This window comes from Caretta caretta, chromosome 1 (assembly GCF_965140235.1).
Source record: "Caretta caretta isolate rCarCar2 chromosome 1, rCarCar1.hap1, whole genome shotgun sequence".
Classification (NCBI taxonomy): Eukaryota; Metazoa; Chordata; order Testudines; family Cheloniidae; genus Caretta; species Caretta caretta.
Window position 1 is genome coordinate 82,201,787 of NC_134206.1, and position 21,512 is coordinate 82,223,298.

At 40.5% G+C, this 21,512-nt stretch overlaps 1 protein-coding gene and 1 long non-coding RNA gene across 3 annotated transcripts in view; one reads left to right on the forward strand and one right to left on the reverse strand.

Annotated features, from left to right (window-relative positions):
• SLAIN1 (SLAIN motif family member 1) overlaps positions 1-21,512 on the forward strand; it is an 89,713-nt gene extending 68,201 nt beyond the window's left edge. The window contains exons 3-8 of one of the 2 annotated variants that reach the window (XM_048852805.2): positions 3,337-3,486; positions 5,309-5,458; positions 9,421-9,759; positions 13,230-13,385; positions 15,058-15,340; positions 20,429-21,512. In XM_048852805.2, the coding sequence (XP_048708762.1) occupies positions 3,337-3,486; positions 5,309-5,458; positions 9,421-9,759; positions 13,230-13,385; positions 15,058-15,340; positions 20,429-20,504 (1,154 nt within the window). In that variant the 3' untranslated portion in view covers positions 20,505-21,512. The remainder of the gene's footprint in view (positions 1-3,336; positions 3,487-5,308; positions 5,459-9,420; positions 9,760-13,229; positions 13,386-15,057; positions 15,341-20,428) is intronic. The other variant, XM_048852813.2, reaches the window with a different exon arrangement.
• Positions 10,807-14,014, reverse strand: LOC142072452 (uncharacterized). The gene is made up of 3 exons (XR_012668796.1): positions 13,922-14,014; positions 11,539-11,614; positions 10,807-11,358 (listed from the first exon to the last, which is right to left on the reverse strand). It is a non-coding gene; the product is annotated as an uncharacterized LOC142072452 (long non-coding RNA).

Here is a 21,512-nt window from a genome sequence, read left to right on the forward strand (position 1 = left end):
TAGACGTAGCATACCACAAGTTGTCCATTTACTAAATATAGCCCAAGACCAAAACCTCAAATCCAAAAAATTTGTAAATTCCAATTTGATTTGAACTTTGTTGTTTGAGGCCATCTGAGGTTATTATCTAGTTACAGTACGTTAACTCCTTTTTCTGTGTGCCATGCAAACAGCTTAATCTGTCAACACATCTTCTGAATCTTTATAGAGTATACTCAGGTCATTTTTTTTCAAGCTTTTCTCCATAGCTATGAGGGCTGGACACTTGCTTTCATTTTTTAAAATGGAAGCTGCACTTCTCACATAATTTACTTTACTCTGGGATCTGGGGCTTTAAGAAAAATACCAAATATAGTGTAAGACTCATGATAAAATAATGTGTTGGCCACACTGTGTCAATGCAGGATCAGGCCTAAGCATTCTTCGTTTCCTTATTTAACATTTTATCTTATATTCTGGGGTGGAAGACTGTCTATTGGCAACAGTTAATGACGTGCAAATCCTTGCATGCTGTAGTAGCTTTTTATTATGTTAATCAGTGCAGCCTCAGAATCAGTCTAGGGTAAAATCATTACCTATTCCAGGTTTTTGGTGAGTTTATAAATTTTTACATTAATTTCACATTTTCTCACACATACATACTCCCTTCCTCCAATCCATCTGTTTATGACTTCAGCTTGGTATGTGAGTTCTCTGAACCTTGCTCTGTTGTCTTTGTGAGTACTGTGGAAATATTTATTTTGTGTGCTTTGTTTTGATTTGTTTTTAAATTCAAGTGTAATGAAAACTTTTTGTAAATTTGATTCTAAACAGTGGTGTTTACTAAATAAATATAACCCTCGTGAAGTTTAAAGGCTATAAAATGATTTTTTAGCATATGGTGCTTAAACCTTTCAAAACAAGCAACATAAGTTTTTGACCCATTTCCATCTAAAATATATTTGTTACCCCGCCCAGCTTTTCCTGAGATCACATACTGAAAGAGTAATGTGGAATCATCTTGTTTGCCATAAATACTAATTGTGTTCTTAATGTGAGTTCTACTCTCAGAGTTACAATAACTGTAGCTTTGTCCTTGGTGGGCCTGTTCACAGTAGTTATTGTACAAAGTAATGAATGCTGTTTGTTTGTGCTGTATTGTTGACCGCATCTGTGGGTGAGAACATGCAGGCAGCAAATTGGCCTGGCCAATGATCAAACTCTTACAAAACAGTATCTTTTGTTAGGCAAGAGAATAAAATCACAAGAATTGTTACTATAGTCCTTTGCTATTGAATGATGACTTTTAACTAGAGGTGCTAAATGTTAGAGTTAAAAAATTACACATACAGCTGCCTTGTGCCTTTTTAAAAGATGTACTGCATAGTTTAACTCCTTTTGGGTGAAATTGGTGGGTTTCAGTAACTAATGCTAAGGACTGATAGCACTGACCTATCTAGAGCTAGGAATGATGTTGCTAGGCATTTTTCAGTGGTCTGTATACGACACTGCCAGTGCACCTATGACCTCAGAACTTTATTTTTATTTTTTTATTTTTGAGGGGTGGAGGAAGTGTATAATCTTGCAAAATGGAGAGAGTAGCGATAATTCCTAGGGGAGAGGGGGGCAGGTTTTCACTTTGTATTATTATGCCCTGATCATTCTCCAGTCTAGCTTTCGCTTACTGAGAGAGGGACTCTTGGGCATTGCAAATCCTTCACTTCCATGCCTGACTGCTTTGTTCGTCATTTGGTAATAATGAGCTGTTTCTTTTTTCTCTGTAGCAATGCTGCCGCTGTTCTGTGCAATAGCAGCCCTAGAGGGAGCAGTTCAGTACTGGCCCCAGTGGGTGGTGCAAAAGGACCAAAATTCCCTACATGGCCCAAGAATACCCTTTGATGAGAAAAGGGAAACCGGGGGTGAGGAGGAAGAGGGAGGGGAATCCTTTTGGACAGCTGACAAGCCACTTGAACCTGTAGAGTTGAGCAGGGGGACTTGGTACACTTTCTTCCCGCCCAATGAACCATCCACAATGGTTATGCTGAGAAGGGGGACCTGGTGTTTCATCATACTACTTATCTACCCTGCAAAATAGTTTCCAGCTGCATGGATCTATCAAGGATAATGGGTGGATGGGCTGAATAGTGTGTAAAGACATTACACAATATAGAGCATAGATATATCTCAGACCTTCTGAGTGTCAAAAGGCCCTTTTTCCTCAGTGGGTCTGGTAGAGTCACAATAGGCAGAGGCCTGTGAAAACTTAAAAGGCATATGATCATGGTAGTGCCTCCCCTATCCCTGCCATGTGGCCATGGGAGAAAACTGCAGAGAGAAGCCAGCCAGAGACTCCAGCTGGTAGGAGCAGAAATAGCCAAAGCAGGGACCTCTGGCCATTCAGAAACTTTTCTGCAGTTTTGACTGGATTTTCTCTGCCCGGGGCTGATTGGCTGTTTGCTCCAGCCCTCTCCTTCCCCCACCGCTCCTTCACAGTCTCTTCACGTCAGCTTCACTCCAGACCTGCCCCTCGTACTCTCTTTTCCCCTTCTCAGTCCCACTGAGCCTCCCTTCAGTTTCCAACAACCCTGCCCCCAAACCAATTTAATTCAATTTTCCTGATTACGTTTTTTTGTTGTTTTTTTTAAAGTGTACTGAATAAGCCTTTTTTGCCTTTGCCTATTGTGGGCTCTCTCTTTTGTTGCTGAGCAGACCAGATACAGTACCTTGCCATCTTTGTTAAGAAATCTGTTGAAAAATAGGTGGCCTGTTTTGTAATTTGCTTGATCCTCCAAAAAAAAAAAAAAAAAAGTCATGCTTATGTAACCAGGAATTTAATACAGTAAACGGAAGAAAAATGTATGACAAGAAGCTTAAAAGCTTGGAAAGGGATTACAGTTGTTTTTAACACTTGATGGGTAAGTGTGGTTTAGTATTCTGTATCTGAAGTCTCATAGCTAATAGCTTAGTTGCATGGCAATTACCAGAAGCAATCTCTTGCAGAAACTCCACAAATCTCTTCAGTAAATTTCAGTTGCTTTATTAATTGCAGTGGATTTGATTTTCTCATGCTGTTAGTGTGTTGACATACAGTTGGCTAAATATCTACTAAAAATGGTATATTAGAAAATTTTAATTTGTGATACGTTTGTTAAAAAAACTCTTCAGAAGCCACAATCCTATTATTAGATGTTGAAGGCTTTTGCTAATTCTCTGTTTTGCTACTGAACTTCAGACCATTTTCTCCTCGTACCCTGAACCAAGAAAAGAGAGTGAACAGATTATGGTTTGACAATTTTCTCTCCCGAAAACAATATTCTATTTATAACCTAAAATTGTTCTTTTCTACATCTGTAACAGCTAGCCGATGGCGGAGCCTCTTCTCTACACCTGTTTCCTTGGCCTTTCCCTATAGTCCTGTTGCAAGACTCACTCCATATAGCAATGGCTTTAATACTCCCAGCTTCTCTAAAACCTCCAATAAAGCAATACTAACACCTGAAAGACCAGGTAATCCTTAACTTTTTAGTGATGTATGATGCTTACAAAATTGCTTTACTAAATCTTATCTTGCTGTACTTTAACTGCAATACATTGTACCTGCTTAGGATGTATAAACTATTAGCTTACTGGTGAGATTTCAAGGATTTTAGGCCTAACGTTTAATTTAATTATAAAATGATCGTGTAGTGGAGTTCATCCTCTATTTTATACAATGAGGTAGCTTTCCTCATCATAAGCAGAGTGTCACTATAACTAGCGAAGATTTACCTGACCAAAAATTTTGTCCCCGCTTGTTGCCCCCTTGAAAGGGGCATGGATAATTGTGGGTGGCTGGGGAAGAGGAGCTTGGGAAGGACATAATTGCATTTCCAAGTAGCCAAAGGAGCAAGTGGCAAAATGCTAGTGTTGCTCCTTTTTCGGTGCAGGGATCAGGAGTTCTTCCTCTGCAAAACTGCAGGGTGGGTGGAGGAGATAATCCCCTTGGAATGAGAAATTTCACATCTTACTGGTAGGTGGTGATAGCTGCAGTCCAAGGGTATTAACACCAGAAGGGTATGTTGATCTGCACTGGCTCCTCTTCCCTAAGATCCCCCAAATCAGGATCCAGCTAGTGCAGAGAGCCAAACTTGGTCATTGTCACAAGGGGACTGGGAGCAGTAGTTCTTTACACTGAATGGAAACATGATGCATTCCAGAGAGTGACCTTGTACTCTTGCTCTTCATGACTGGGTGCTGGAGAACCATGAGTGGGCCCTAGAAAGATAACTGACACCTATGGTTACACAGGGACAGACAGCAGCCCATTCTGTTGCTGTGCAGTTGTAGGCAGATGTCCTGTGGGTGGCTAAGGCACGCGTTCAAGCAGAGAGAATTGATTCAGGCACCTCCTTTGCTGCTTCAGCTGTAGTAGGCTCCCCTCTGGCCCTACTACCATCTAGATCTGCTACTGTAAGATCTTTTGCGGGTTTTTTTTCTCCTCTGATCTTCATAGTCCATGTAATAGTTTCCTCTGAGGAAACTAGTCAAGAAAATGTGTAAGTTCAAATTCTAATTTTGGGAAGCTGGAACAAGAGAAGCTAGTTTGAGGCTGAGAACATAGTGGTGATGGTTGACTATTGTTGTTACACAGTGGCAAATAAACTAGCTTTTCCCCACAAAATTCATTATGATGTGTAAGCTGTGACTACAAAAAGATTAATAGACCCCCTCACAAACTCCAGCCAGACTGCACGTAGAAGCATTGAGTATACCCCAGCCACCCCATAGAATCCAGAAGAAATAGAATCCAGCTTCCTCTCCCATTGTACAGTGTTTGTGGAAGGGAGTGTTGTCCTATGTGTTTGTACAGTGCACTATGGGTTCCCAGTTCTTATTGTCTTTTGGTGCTACTGTAATTATAAATAATTTAAAGAACAATAAAATTTAAGTACATGAATGTGACTTGGAATCTATACAAGGAGCCGATCTGTTGAAACTGGTGATGTATTTACACGGTTACGTTTCGGGGTAGAACTACACTTTCAATAAGAAGAGCTCAAATGTTCGAAATGTTTGGGGATGAAAGCTAGCCCAGTCAATCAAACTGTGCTGTGTTAATTGTTTGTTGTCTTTGCTGTACCTAATTTGGGAACAAACAGGGATTTGCACTCCAGGATTGTATCTTCACCTTTTCAAGAGCACTAAATTAACTAGCAAAATGTTAGTAGAAAGCTTTTTGTAGTAAATTTCCAAAAGGTTTCAATCTGTACAAAAATATTTGGAATGCAGACCCTTTGTGACATAGCTAATGTACATATTTACTGACTAAAGAATCTATTTTATTGCATAGGTTACATTTCCAGAAGTTCTCCTCTCAGCCCCCAGTCATCAATAGACAGTGAACTGAGCGCCTCCGAACTGGAGGATGATTCCATCTCCATGGGATATAAACTACAGGACCTCACTGATGTTCAGATCATGGCTCGACTGCAGGAAGAGAGTATGTGGCTTTTTTTCTTAAATTATTTTTTAAAATTTCAGTTACACAACTTTCTCAAGAGAACTTATCATTTGAGTTGAAACTTTTCATGCTTGGTCTAAGAACATAAGAATGGTCATACTAGGTCCAGACCAAAGGTCCCTCCAGCCCAGTATCCTGTCTACTGACAGTGGCCAATGCCAGGTGCCCCAGAGGGAGTGAACCTAACAGGTAATGATCAAGCGATCTCTCTCCTGCCATCCATCTCCACCCTCTGACAAACAGAGGCTACAGACACCATTCCTTAGCCATTCTGGCTAATAGCCATTAATGGACTTAACCTCCATGAATTTATCCAGTTCTCTTTTAAACCCTGTTATAGTCCTAGCCTTCACAACCTCCTCAGGCAAGGAGTTCCACAGGTTGACTTTGCGCTATGTGAAGAAGAACTTCCTTTTATTTGTTTTAAACCTGCTACCTATTAATTTCATTTGGTGGCCCCTAGTTCTTATATGATGGGAACAAGTAAATAACTTTTCCTTATTCGCTTTCTCCACAGCACTCATGATTTTATATACCTCTATTACAGTGGCTCCCAAACTCGTTCCGCTGCTTGTGCAGGGAAAGCCCCTAGCGGGCCGGCCGGTTTGTTTACCTGCCGCATCCGCAGGTTCGGCCGATTGCGGCTCCCAGTGACCGCAGTTTGCTGCTCCAGGCCAATGGGAGCTGCTGGAAGTGGCGGCCGGTATGTCCCTCGGCCTGCACCGCTTCCAGCAGCTCCCATTGGCCTGGAGCCACGATCGGCCGAACCTGCAGATGCGGCAGGTAAACAAACCGGCCGGCCCACCAGGGCTTTCCCCGCACAAGCGGCAGAACAAGTTTGGGAACCACTGCTCTATCATATCCCCCTTTAGTCTCCTCTTTTCCAAGCTGAAAAGACCTAGTCTCTTTAATCTCTCCTGACATGGGACCTGTTCCAAACCCCCAGTCATTTTAATTGCCCTTTTTTGAACCTTTTCTAATGCCAGTATATCTTTTTTGAGATGAGACCACATCTGTACGCAGTATTCAAGATGTGGGCGTACCATGGGTTTATATAAGGGCAATAAGATATTCTCCATCTTACTCTCTATCCCTTTTTTAATGATTCCTAACATCCCGTTTGCTTTTTTGACTGCTGCTGCACATTGCGTGGACGTCTTCAGAGAACTATCCACGATGACTCCAAGATCTTTCTCCTGATTAGTTGTCGCTAAATTAGCCCCCATCATATTGTATATATAGTTGGGGTCATTTTTTCCAATGTGCATTACTTTACATTTATCCACATTAAGTTTCATTTGTCGTTTTGTTGCCCAGTCACTGAGTTTTGTGAGATCTTTTTGAAGTTCTTCACAGTCTGCTTTGGTCTTAACTATCTTGAGCAGTTCAGGATTGTCTGCAAACTTTGCCACCTCACTGTTTACCCCTTTCTCCAGATCATTTATGAATAAGTTGAACAGGATTGGTCCTAGGACTTACCCTTGGGGAACACCACTAGTTACCCCTCTTCATTTTGAAAATTTACGATTTATTCCTGCCCTTTGTCCCCTGTCTTTTAACCAGTTCTCAGTCCATGAAAGGATCTTCCCTCTTATCCCATGACAACTTAATTTACGTAAGCGCCTTTGGTGAGGGACCTTGTCAAAGGCTTTCTGGAAATCTAAGTACACTATGTCCACTGGATCCCCCTTGTCCACATGTTTGCTGACTCCTTCAAAGAACTCAAATAGATTAGTAAGACATGATTTCCCTTTACAGAAACCATGTTGACTTTTGTCCAACAATTAATGTTCTTCTATGTGTCTGACAATTTTATTCTTTACTTTTGTTTCAACTAATTTGCCCGGTACTGACGTTAGACTTACCGGTCTATAATTGCCAGGATCACCTCTAGAGACCTTCTTAAATATTGGCGTTACATTAGCTATCTTCCAGTCATTGGGTACAGTAGCTGATTTAAAGGACGGGTTTCAAACCATAGTTCCACAATTTCACATTTGAGTTCTTTCAGAACTCTTGGGTGAATGCCATCTGGTCCTGGTGACTTGTTACTGTTAAGTTTCTCAATTAATTCCAAAACCTCCTCTAGTGACACTTCAAACTGTGACAATTCCGCAGATTTGTCATCTGTAAAGAACGGCTCAGGTTTGGGAAGCTCCTTAACATCCTCAGCCATGAAGACTGAAGCAAATAATTCACTTAGTTTCTCCACAATGACTTTGTCATTTTTAAGTGCTCCTTTTGTATCTCCATCCTCCAGGGGCCCCACTGGTTGTTTGGCAGGCTTCCTGCTTCTGATGTACTTAAAAAACATCCAAGTGTAAATTTAATAAAAAGTGTCTTATTTGAATGGCAGGAGGAGAAGTGTTTTTCACCAGTGAGAAAATGGTTTGAATTTTTTGTTGTGCTTGGATAACTGGAAATGAATCTTTTAGAACTTCAAATTTGATCTGTATGTGTTGAGTGGAGGCTGGCACCTCTGTCTCATTGGAAGAAACTTGAATGTACGTGTTTTACCTTCTCTTTCTGTTAATGCAGCACAGTGTTGGGGTTTTTATGACGGGGGGAGTTGAGGGAGGACTAAATCATCCCCCTCATGCACAAAATCTGTGGAAAGGGGGAAAATATACTTCACGGATTTTTGGTTACCTTGTGAGCTTCTGAAATAGATGCTCCCCTGACCTTAATGTTTGGGGTATTCAGAGATGAAGTTCTGGGTTGAGTGCACTGTGGTGATTTATGCATAAGCCCCAGAGAACAGCCTGGTAGTTTTAGGCCACAGGTTGAATAACTAGCAGTTTGGAAAATATGTATATTTTTAGTCACAAATAATAATAAATTTTACATGAAAATCATTGAGAGATAATAAACATAGCCTTGCAACACCCCCTTTTTTGTGTCAGTCAAGCTGGGTAGATGAGAAAAGGGGAGATAGAAACAGTAAAAGGTAATGAGAGAAAAAAAGGAGACCGTAATATAGGGAAGAGGTGTGTTGAAAGCCAGATGGGAGTAAAGAAAGGCTAAATGAGAACACTCATGTAACACAGATGACAATACTCAATTAAATCTGTCTGGAGCAATGAGACTAAACAGGCAAGAATAATCAGAGTGGTGAAAATAGGAGAACGCAGTCACCCCTCCAAAATCAGGCCACAGGTAAACATACTGGAAAAGGGAAGAATATATTTTCCCTCTACTTCAATTATAATTATCTTAAGTGTTGGTTGTAACAATAGTAGGTACAAAATTTTCAGACAAAGAGGATTTTTATATTGATGGCTGTTCCTTTAATCCTTTGGAGACAGGAGATGTTATGCGCATGCACAAACACACACACTCACTTTCTCACACTCTTTCACATTCATTTACAGAGCTCCCATTTGAGGAAGAATGCTCGAGTTGTTGTGATATCAAAGTCAGATGTCAAATCTGAGAGCTCTTCATAAGTCTAGGAAAAAGTACTTTTCAATTCCTAATAATCTAAGGAGCATTTACATCCAGCCATTCTCAGAACTTCTTGACTTCCAAAATTGTATTATGGTATGTTTTCCACAGCTGGGGTTCTCAACCTGACACTTGCAAAAAAGTGTCAAGGGCTCACAACTACTTTGTCGTACCCATAATGTGTACAGCTTCCTGGCATGAATCATGGTATGGAAAAGTTCAAGAACCACTGCTCCAGAGTACTCATTTGGTTACAGATTTAGGAAATATTATTGTTCTGTTAACAATGTGGCTACACTATCTTAATTATACAGCTCAATGATAACCATTTAAAACATTAAGGACCAGCTCTTCAGCTAGTGGAAAGTGGTAGCCCCATTAACTGGAATGAAGTGGTGCCAGTTTACACTAGCTGAGGCTCTGGTCCTAAGTATAGTTCAGTTACAAGTGTTGATCGTCTAGTTAAAAAACAAATATCATTTGCTTAAAATTTACAGGTCTCAGACAAGATTATGCTTCTACTTCAGCATCTGTATCAAGACACAGCTCAAATATATCTCTACATTCAGGAAAGAAAGGGACATGCAGTGATCAGGAATATGATCGCTATAGTCTTGAGGATGAAGAAGAGTTTGATCACCTGCCACCTCCACAGCCCCGACTTACTCGCTGTTCACCATTCCAAAGAGGAATTCCACACTCTCAAACTTTTTCCAGTATTCGGGAGTGCAGGAGAAGCCCCACTTCACAAAATTTCCCTCCAAATAATTATCAGCAGCAGTATTACTCTCCTCAAGCCCAAACTCCAGAGCAGCAACCAAACAGGATTAATGGAGGTAGGTTACATGCCTTTCTGACTAGTATTTTTTTCTTTGTCCCTCTGTACTTTACACAATTATCAATACTTTTTTAAAGGTCAGATTAAATAAATCAGTGAAATGTGACCAAATTGCAGCAGTGATATATGTCAGTGAATTATTGTGATATGATATTTGATCTCTGTGGACAGAAATTTAAATCTTTTAAAATCATTGTGACCTTGAATCATTTCAAGGTCACAATGTTAAATAACTTCATGTAGAGTCTAGTTCCTGAACAGGTTGTGAAAGTGGTTGTTGTCTAAAACAGTTTTAAAATGCTGGACGTATAGGCACCAGGGAAGAAGCTGGGAGAGATTTTTATGTTCCCCTTTGATTCGATTTCTTCCTCTAGTTCTATTACTCACTTTCCTTACCTCCTGACTCTGCCTAAAATGAGGAACACTATTATTGCCGTCATTCAGAATTGCGTAGTGTTATCGTAAGACCTCTCTGTTCAGCCCTCTGCTCTTCACTCTGAGTTTCAGGCATGCCGGGGAGCATTGATAAAATGGATAGGTAAGTGGTGTTCATTACTCCCAAATTGCCAGCAGCCATCACTGTTTTTGTACCATGCCTAAGGCTGATGTCCTCCAGAATCTCTGAAAGAGACTTTTCTGGTGCTACTGCAGTATTAAGTTTTGAAACTCCCTGTTGTTCCTTCTCCCCTTTCTTTCACACAGAATCACACAGAATATCAGAGTTGGAAGGGACCTCAGGAGGTCATCTAGTCCAACCCCCTGCTCAAGCAGGACCAATCCCCAATTTTTGACCCAGATCCCTAAATGGCCCCCTCAAGGATTGAACTCACAACCCTGGGTTTAGCAGGCCAATGCTCAAACCACTGAGCTATCCCTCCCCCCTAAAATTTCCATCATTATCATGATGCTGTTGTGTCCCCTTCACCCCGCTTCAAGATAATCCGTGTCCAGTTTCTAGTCAGGATCTTATTTGTAACATCCCAGATTATTTCCCTCCCTTGGGTAAGAAAACAGACATTGTATCCAAAACAGTTAGTTATTTATAGAGTGCCACAGGTACACATGTTACTTTACTGACAAATAATACATGACAGGTCTCTGCCAAAAGCACTTTACATTTTAAGTTGGACATGGCACAGGAAGGATAACAGGTAAGTGTGGAGAGTGTAAGGGAAGGATTACAACACTATTAAATGGTGTGTTTGTGCAACATAACACATCTTGTTAATTTCAGTTTTATTATTTTTGACAGTTAAGGACTTGCAGGAGTAGGAGTCAGCATTGAAAGGCTAACAGAAAAGGGTGACAGAGATGGAGAGGAAGAGTGTTTGGAATCGATAATGAATGTGCATGGGATGTAGTGCTATGCATATTGAATATGTATGCTCCCCAGATCCCTTGGCAATGTCTGTTTCATGTTCCATGCCAAGGTTAAGGACGTCTCATAAACCACTTACTCTTGAGACACTATAGCAAAGGCTCCTCTATGCCTTCCAGCTGATATGTGAAAACTCACTTGGCAGATGCCAGGACTACCACTTGGATGTCCTTCCTGTCCAAGAGTGTTGACGTGCTGCAAGATCTACCAGATGTCATCCTGTAGATAAGATACAGCTTCAATCAGCCGTAGAATGCTTTACTGTCTCATAGAGCTGTTGCAGCCTGTATAGTGTGGAACTCTAACTCCTGTTTCAACTGGTATATCCTTCAGCCTATGACTCTTAGGCAATTATAGTGCAGATAAATTGAGTAAATAGCTGTATTGAGAGGCTCTTACCTTTTGGTTGTTTTCTGTTAAGAAGTAAGGGATAATGTTACTTGCCTTCCTTTGTAATTTGATTTGAAATACATAGCTGAAAAGCAATATATAAGAGTTTAGTAGTAGTGTTGTGGCCACAGATTTCTGTCAGCATTTCTCAAAATCCTGGCCATGATTTCATTCTCTTACCAGAACTCCAAGTCTTCAAAATTCAAGTAGTGGGCCAAATAAGTGTTTGTCAGGGTCAAACCAGTATCAAACTCAGTATGTGGCATGTTGGTGCTGTTACTGGATGCCAGGAACATTGGGAGAGTGCGATGTAAGGGAGGCAGGAGCTGGTAAATCAGCTACATGTCACTTGGGAATGTGGCAGATCCAGTGCTACGCATAATTTATCAAAACTAAATAAGCAGTGTGCCATGTTGCGGCAGGTCGGCGAAGTTGCCTTCCCTCCCCTTGACAAGAGAGCTGTGGGGTGACTGATGGCATTTAGCCTTCAATCCAGTGTTTCACCAGGAGTTGGCTGGATCTTCAGCATGATTGATGGTGGTGACAAGCAGAGATGATGCTGCCCTACCTAAAGATTGGATTTTAGTATCCAGACTGAAATACCTGGTCTAACTTTAGATCTTTACTTTTGCAAAAATCAATGAATTAGTGTTGGAATTTTTGCCAACAGCACAAAAAGAAACACAGGAACCTCCACCTTCACTGCCTCCTGCCCTCTTTACTTGCACAAACATGAGGATGCTCTGTGTGCAAACATAAATCTTCTACTCTGTGGAAGGATTGTACTTCTGGAAAATTGAATTAGAATTCTGCTTAATGTGAGAACCCATCCTCAGGTGTGGCCTTGGTATATCTGATCCTATGGGGTGGGTTCAGACAGCTGAACCCTGGGGAGCTACAGGATCTGTTGTGACTTCTGGAACAAACTTTCAGAGCAAACCCACATAGTTTTTTGGGGGAAATGCTTCCATTTGTGACACAAATTTCTACCTGGGAATGTTTTATTATGAAACTAAATTAGTTTCTTTCAAATCAGTTGTGTTTAATGTAACTTTCTTGAGACATTTTTGTTTTTCAGTGGAACTACCCCTTCCTCTTTATAATTAGTACATTTTGATCTGCTAATATATAATTTAAAGACCTAGGAATCGGAAGACATGGAGGAGTAAAGGAGCCCTGTTTTTGAAGTTGTTATAATTGGTAAATTAATAGTTGATACTATAGCACCTGTTATAGGTCTGTGTACTGTAGTTATAAAGGCAATAATATTACAGTTAGTGACTATTAATAAAGTGGTTAGACAGAACTCCATTGTCACTGTTTGTCTCCAGTTAGCAGCTTCGAGGATTAGAAGTGCTCATGCTTGAGCTAAATTGGATCTGTGTTTAAGTGAAGTGATCAGTGGAGACTGAACTATGACAAAGTAACTCAATTCACTGTGACTGTGACCTGGGCTTGACCGTAAATCCTAAAATTCTTTATCTGGGAATCTCTTTAAGCTGATTTGGCATGATATGTGAATGGCTTGCTATGTTAATATATTAGTCAGAAGGGTTCAAGCAGTAAACAAATAATATTTAATTTTTATTTCCTCCCATGGAGACAACACATTTCTCATTTTTGAAATAATTTTGTTAATTTTAATGGTCTGCAGAAGTCAGTCAGATGTTTGTGATGGAAATCGTTTGCTTTTGCTTCAGATAAACTCAGAAGAAGCATGCCTAACCTAGCTCGGATGCCAAGTACTCCTACCATTAATAACAATGCTAGCTCACCAGTCTCTGTGAGGAACAGTCAAAGCTTTGATTCCAGTTTACATGGAGCCGGTAATGGGATTTCAAGAATACAATCTTGTAGTAAGTATACATCTTCTACTGCTCATTGTTGTGCTGAAACTCACTGCCTTATGCAATTGTGAAATATTTTACCCAAAGCTTTGTGGGTAGTGCTTTGATGTTACACTCTCAGGCTTCAGAGGGTGAGCTGCAAATTTAAAGATTTTATTAAAGCTAATGTTAAAAAATTATATAGTACACAGGTTAAGAAAAGAGTGTATGTACATATGGGTATAGTGCTTAGATTATCCTCAAGTACAAAGTTTGTTTTAGAAGTAGTAAGATGCATATAATACATAATCAGCAACAACCCAAATTTAACAATACAGTTTAGATATTAGCATGCAAGTATTCAGGTACATCTCTCATGAAAAGTTACAGAGAGTTGGTTGTGGAGAGCAGATATACCAATGAGTGAAGATTGTCCCTCAGTAATTGAAAATTTAGGGTAGGTTGTCTGTTAGAAAATAATTTTTGGTGCCCTAGAAGGAGCCCTGTTAGCATGAGTTTGTGGACCCAGGCTGGGAGGCTTGTACCCATATGAAGTATAGACATACCTTAGATCAGTGGCTCTCAATCTTTCCAGACTACTGTACTCCTTTCAGGAATCTGATTTGTCTTGCATATGCCAAGTTTCACCCCACTTAAAAACTTCTTGCTTGCAAAATGAGACAAAAAAAAGTGTCACAGCACTGTTACTGACAAATTGCTTTTTCTTATTTTTACCTTATAATTATAAAATAAATCAATTGGAATATAAATATTATACTTACATTTCAGTGTATATTATATAGAGCAACGTAAACAAGTCATTGAATATAATTATAGTTTGTACTGACTTTGTGAGTGTTTTTTATGTAGCCTGTTGTAAAACTAGGCAAATATCTAGATGAGTTGATGTACCCCCTAGAAGACCTCTTTGGACCCCCAAGGGTATGCATACCCCCGGTTGAGAACCACTGCCTTAGATGTTTTAAATACATGAGGCCCTTTGGGTGTTTAGTTTCTATCTTGTGGATCATAAAATGCATGCAGTTGATGCACACCAGAGGACAGGGTAGTGTAGAGAATTGCTCTGTAAAGCTTTTGGATGTTCCAGCACTGATTTGAAATGATAGTTTGTGTAACATTGTATGTGGAATGGGTTGTTATACTCAGGAGACTTTTTATAGCTTTTCGCTGTTTTTATACATAAAGCATAGACCTGTATGACATTTTTTTGTAATGCCAAAATAATTGTCTTACTATGGAAAAAGTATCATGTGGTTTATAATGATTGACTTTTTAGTGATCTGGGAAAAAGAATAAGTTATAATTTCAGCAAGTCTGTCATGTTAAAACTATAATTACATTAGAGGAATTTGGCTTATAGTTACCTAGGATAAATATTGAATCATTGCAGAGCAAAAGAGGAGTGAGAAGTAGGGGTGGGATTTTTGTCTGATGATCTTATTTTTGTTTGGTAGTGATGTTTTAAAATTTTTACTTAAACTGGACTAACAGATGCAGTCTGTATTCGTACTGGATCTAAATATTTAACGTGTTTTACAGCTGGTTTGATTGAAACAAAAGGTCACCTCCTCTAATGACAAGTGCATTCAGCACTGTACAGACTTAGAAATAAGTGTTAATACCTGGTACTATGTGTTGTGTGCTGATGTTGTATACTTCTTTTGTTACCATCCTTTTACAGTTCCATCTCCAGGACAACTTCAGCACAGAGTTCATAGTGTGGGACATTTTCCTGTGTCTGTCAGACAGCCTCTCAAAGCTACAGCGTATGTAAGCCCAACTGTACAAGGCAGCAATAGTATTCCCTTATCCAGCACCTTACAATTATATTCTAACAGTGGAATCCCCATGCCAAACAAGACTGCAAATCCTGGGACTGTAGGACGTAGTGCTCTTCCAAGACCATCATTGGCCCTAAGTGGGAGTAGTATACCCAGGAGTAAAATTGCACAGCCAGTTCGAAGGTAAGAGAATGTTCTTATTAATGAAAAGAGTTAAATGCACCTCCTTTACATATGGATAGCGTTGGGTTTGAGAACTCTTTTTTCTTTCTTTTAGAAGAGTCTGAATTAAGGCTTTTAAACAGAAACACTTTTACAGGCTACTGATGCTGGGCTGAATTCTGTCCTCTCTATACATGTCCTTCTCTCTAAGACATGAAAACTGCCCATTCATAAACCCCAGTGAACCTTAATAATTAATGATAACCACCCAGCAATGTTAAATAATCACATACAGGTAACAATGTAATTCAGTGAGCCAACAGTAAATTAACAACTCCCATTTTACCTCCCCTCCCCAAGAACAATCTCAACCTTCCCCACAAACCCTGTCAAATAATAGTTTGTGCAATGTGCCCCAAAGGTAATCCAGTTCCAGTTATTTTGAATAAATGGTGTAGCAAATTCAAATGTCCCAGTTCCACGCAGAGAATGGCTTGCTGAGAGCCCCCTCCTTTTTAAAACAAGAGGGTTGCACCTCTGACTACAGCTGTGGCAGAATGGCCCAATGAGAGAGGAAGTGTGTCAGGTAGGCAGCTCCCACACCATGTAGGACTATATAGGTCACGACCAATACCTTTTAAATTCCATCCAGAGACCAATAAGCAACTAGTGCAGATCCAGAGCCCTGATGTCATCTGTTCCCAGAGAAATGTCCTGTTTAGCAAGTGAGCTGCTACGTTCTGCGCTAACTTTAGTTTCCAAATGGTTTAAAGGTATAGCCCATGTAGAGCAAGCTTGAGGTGATAAAGACTGTGATGTGATGATCTATAACGGCAGCTGGGGGTCTAAAATAACCATAAGTTATGAACTCTTTTGACTGATGGGGGATGGATTCCCTCAAAAATACTTCCAGCTGCTTCCTCCAACTCACTTTATATCACCTTGGTCTTGTCTGGGTTGAGCTTTGGCCACCTAACTGATCCAGGCCCAAATCTCAACTAGATATTGGCTAGATCCAGAAAAACACTTTTGATTCACAGTTTTGCTTCAGTGGAGTTACTCTGGTTTTACACCTGTGTAAATTAAAACAGTTTGGCCCAGTGTGTTGGTACAAAGGGGACTTCAAAAAACAACTGCCCGTTTCCTCTTTAGTGAAGTGTGTAATCTTAGATTTCCAATATAACTTTTTTGTTTTGTTTTGTTTTTGTTCCCCGATGGAACTCTTGCTCTTCTGGAATAGAAACTGTTTATTGTAGAGATCTGTCACAGGGCAAGTATACCCCATCACCCTGGGGGGGTTGGGCAAGGGCGTGGTAGCCCCATGGTTAAATCAATATGGCTACCCTCAGCGATGTGTGGCCCAGTGGCTGGAGTCAATAGGACTACCCCTTGGCTGCAGGGAAGTGCGGCCTCATGGCCAGAGTCAATAGGATTCCCCTTGGCTGCAGGGAAGTGCGGCCTCATGGCCAAAGTCAATAGGAGGAGGTCTGTTGGGCTGCTCCCCAAAGGGGGTGGCTGGGTAGGGGGACCAAGGTCCACTGGGTCCCAGCCAGGGCCCTGGTAATGGCAAATGGATTCACCACTAAGTCGACGGGGAATCTGCACATTACACACCGCCTGCTGCAGGGACATTAGCCCTCCCTGGGCTAATTCCTACCGTGACTTCTACAGTTGAAGTTGGGGTGTCTTCGGAGTCTCCGGGCTTATCAGTTAGCTACTGCAATCTCTGTGGGGCTTTGCGGATACCTAAGCACTTGTCCGGGCCTTGGCGTCTCCTGCTGTCACAGTCCGGGATCCTGGCTGCTCCTCAGCTGGAGCCGGCAAGGTGCATCCTTCCTCCTCAGTGGTCAGGACAGACTGAGCTAGGCTGCTCCCTTTTATACTGCAGCAGGAGTTGGAGCATGCCCATTGGGGATGAGGGGGTATGGCTTCTGCCACCAAGAGCTGCTGTGTTAACCCTTTTGTCCCCCGTCTGGGGCAAGTACAACCTGTCCCAAGGTCTCTGTCTCCTTTCTAGAATAGTTAGTCATACTTTCCTTCCATGTCTCTTGATAAATAGTCAAACAACTTATTATAGAGAAAAGTAAGAGAAGCCACATGTCAAGCTGTCTGGAGTAGCTCAAGAAGGAGGGCACAAACCCCAAATTAGTTGAGAGTTCTATACTTTAGATTTCACCAAGCAAGTAACAAGTGTGAATACTTCAAGCACTATAGCAGCCTATCCATGGAGTCACGGACAGTCTCCTTGGGTGCTCTGGTCTATCTTGCCACCCAGACAAACTTGCCTTTGTAATAGATGGTCCCTTACACCAAAAAATCACAACAATATTCAGGTTACTCTCAGTCCCAAAGGACCAATTGCACCTTAGACCTTACACCAAAGACAATGCTTTAGCCAATCTGATAATAAACTATCTAAAGATTTATTAATTAAGAAAAAGAAATGAGTTATTTACAAGGTTAAAGCATGTAAACATACTCACACAAATGAGTTAATCTTAGATTGCAAAAGTAATAGAAACTGCTGCAATATGCGAGCTTTCTATGTCTCTAGAGCTAACACAATCCAAGCAGCTTTGGGATCGCTTACTTACGCGAAGAAATATTGCCCTCTTCAAATTCCAAGCAGCATAGTGATATAGTTCCTCTTAGTCACAAATTGTTATGCCCTTTGCCCTGAATTTAAACTGATGGGAAAAGCGTTTGTGCCCCTGTGGTCTTCATGGGCAGGTGTGGGGGGAAGGCAATCAACAAAGTCTTTGTCCTTTGATATTTCACAATGGCTCATTTGGTTTCAGTGGGCCTTGTTGTGTGCAGGACCTGCACTTTACATTAATTTAATGCTTCTTTTCTATTTGGTGAATTACACAGTTACAGAGGTTTACGGTGCAAACACTCAATATAACTTTTATGCCCTGGGGTACAGATGTTGTAAGCGAGATCAATACATGCAGCAATTTTGAGAAAATGAAAGCAGCTCTTTTCTGCTTACAAAAAATGAAAATGTTTTGAGAGCTGCTAGTAGGCTGTAATTTTTCCTTTGAGAGAATTCTGATTAAGTGATTAGTTTCATTACACAAAGTGCCATTTAATAGTTCTGCATGCTTTCTAATAGTGCTGATAGCTTAAGTAATGTGGTGTTGCTAAACTGTATACATCAGTAGTTAAAGGTTGAGTCCCACCAAATAAATTATTTCTCTCTCTTCTACCTAACCCCAATGGTTCATTAAAAAAGAATAGTTCACATAATTCACTCTAAATTCCATCCCCTCTTTGCTGCCTTGTTGCAACATGGACTGGAAATTATGGTGCTGGAAATGCTTAAGCTGCCAGGAAGAGTCACGGGTGACATTGCTTGTGTGTAAGGGACATATCTTCTGTCTGGTGCCCTAAGGCTCTAGCATGGGAACAAGGAGGGAGCATGGAATCCTAGGGGGTTGGACACTGAGAAGGAGAAGAGTGTGTGAGGGGAGCCAACCGGGTTACGAAAGAAAAGGAAACTGATGGAAGTCCAGTTCCACTTCCTAGTAATGGTATAGGGAGAGCTGCTGCTGCTGTTTCAATCTACTTTTAACCACTAGAGCCACTGACTGCAGAGAAATGCAAGAATCAGCACTGGTGGCTGCTGTTTACTTACTGGTTCCATCTTCCAGCAGGCTGCCCTCCTCCTCCAGCCCAGGATTCCTGATGGGAGAGGAGCCAGCAGAATCAGCAGTAGTTGTGGCTAGAGGGGGAGCAGGGAAGGGAGAGAGCTAGGACCTGAGATGATGAAACCTGGCTTTACAAGAAGCAGTAGCAGGGAACTGGAGCTGGCTATGGCTCCCCCAGTGCCTGTTGATGGCTGCTGGTGGCTCTCTTCGCAGATTTCATATGACCATATCCACTAGCATTTCCAGCCTGACTCTGGCCCTCCATTTTATTTAAGCAAAGTGATGTAGTTAAAATATGGTGGCTGTAAAATGTATGTAGCCCTCCTGAAATTGTTAAAGAAGCAGATGGAGCAGAGTTGGATACAGTGTCAAACTAATTGTCCAAGGCAGGTTTTCTTTAAATCTCATTTGAAACAGCTATCCTCAGTAGCGTTTGGAGGTTTGGGGGATAGTTAATTGCTAAGGAATTTATAATAAAAATTAAACTGGCTGTTCTATTATGGTGCTAATGTTTTCCAGTTTATGTTTTTAAAACATGGAATAGGCCAATTTCAGGAAGGCTTTCTCTCTCCTGGACAATACTAATGCTGCCATTGGCAGAAAAAAACAAGGTGCTATTTTTAGAATGCACTGATTTATTTTTTTCAAATGCATGTTGGGTGCAACAGTTCATGTGCGGGAATGTCCATTCCCCTCCACCCCCCTTTTAAGATGAAATTATTTTCTGCAGCCTATTTGTATTGGGACATAGCTACTATTTTTAGTGACAGAAATGTATTTGCACTGCTTTATAATCCCATTAGTCCTGCAGAGCCAAAACAGTTAAGGGAGAGGGAGGGAGGTTCTGTTTGATCTTGTGCATTGTCAACAGAATTGTTGTTAAATCCCTCACCTGTGCCATCTGTGTGAACCTATTGAAAGAGGTGAGATTTCACAGGTCTCACCGAGGGCCTCCTTTGCAGAACTTCTATTACTGCTGTTATGTGAGAAGGAAATAGTTTTTGTGGGCTGGTGGGCAGAACAGTGGGGAGAGGGGAAAAACAAGAAATGAGCTTTTTTTCTTTGTATGGAGAAGAATGGGATGAGCAGGGCAAAACATTGGAGTGAAGAGAAGAGTTGGTGGGGGTAGGGAGGAAAAGAAGGATTGGAGTTTTACATTTTGTGCCAGGCCACATTGTTCCTGCGTCAGATCAGAACCACATCCTACAGTTTAGGATTGAAATCCTGGCCCATTGAAGTCAATAGCAAAACTCCCATTGACTTCCGTATGGTCAGGATTTCACCCCAGGTCCTTAATTATGCCATTTATAATATATTAGCATAGAGCTGTAAATATGCCATGGAAGAGTGTACATGCATGTGTATATGGGAACACCTACAAGACCAGCTTCATTACATATGTGACTGATGCATGTCTTATTGTTCTCTTACCTGAAATGTGTCTTATTTTTTAAAACAGTTTTCTTCAGCCTCCAAAGCCTCTTTCTTCTCTTAGTACTCTACGAGATGGAAATTGGAGAGACGGCTGCTATTGATGTCGGATGCCCCTGAACAACGGAAAAATAATGTGGTTTCTATTACCCAGCTGGCTGGGTAACTATGTTACAGGAAGGGAAGGTCTCACCACACTATTTTCATTGAGTTTTAATATGTAAGAATATCCATTATACCCTGTCATTTAAAAAAAAAAAAAAAAGACCATTGTTCATTTGCACTTAGTCATTTGCCTGGAAAACTGCAGTGTTATCAAACTAACAGTTGCGGTACTGTCATTTAGAACTTAAGAAATTTTTATATATGTGAAAAATATCGGACATACTTCCTTTGAGAGAGGTAAGAAATGCCACTTTTTCAAACAGCTTTGCCATATAGTAGGATAATTTATTCAGTGTACTCTGTAAAGATATTATGCATTTTGTTGCAAATTTGGGGCCTATGTTATATGCTTGGAATTTTTTTTTTTAGTGTTTCCAAGAATTTAATTTTTTGCACTTAATTTCTTTCACACTTGCTTAAACCACAGAGAGAAGATTAAATTTTTGTGTGTGCCATAAATAATATTTTTGTGGTCATGTACTATTTTTTAGCACTAGGAACATATCCTTCAAAAACAAACCATGGGCAATATGAAAGCAGTAATTTTTATGTTCCAAAGCACAAAAGAGTAGCATTCACTGGAAACTGCCATACAGCTGGGTCAACATAATTTTGTCATTTTGTTCAAATGTTAATTTATTATCATAGTGTTTTGTATTTATAATGGCAGCATAAACCACATTTCACTTAAAAGGTGCAATGGTCACTAACTACAGTTAGTTTTTCAATACTTTATTACAAAAAATAAAATTGTAATGTTTTAATAATGGTTGCTTACGGGAAATGAATGAGTTTTAATGCAAATAAACCTTTTTGATAGACCTTTTACAAAATCCAATTGCACTAATCAATGCTTTCTTATAATGGCATATGATTTAATATTTGATTACAACTGTGTATACTGCTGTTTTGGATGTTTCAGAAATAAAGAATCTATTTCAGCAATA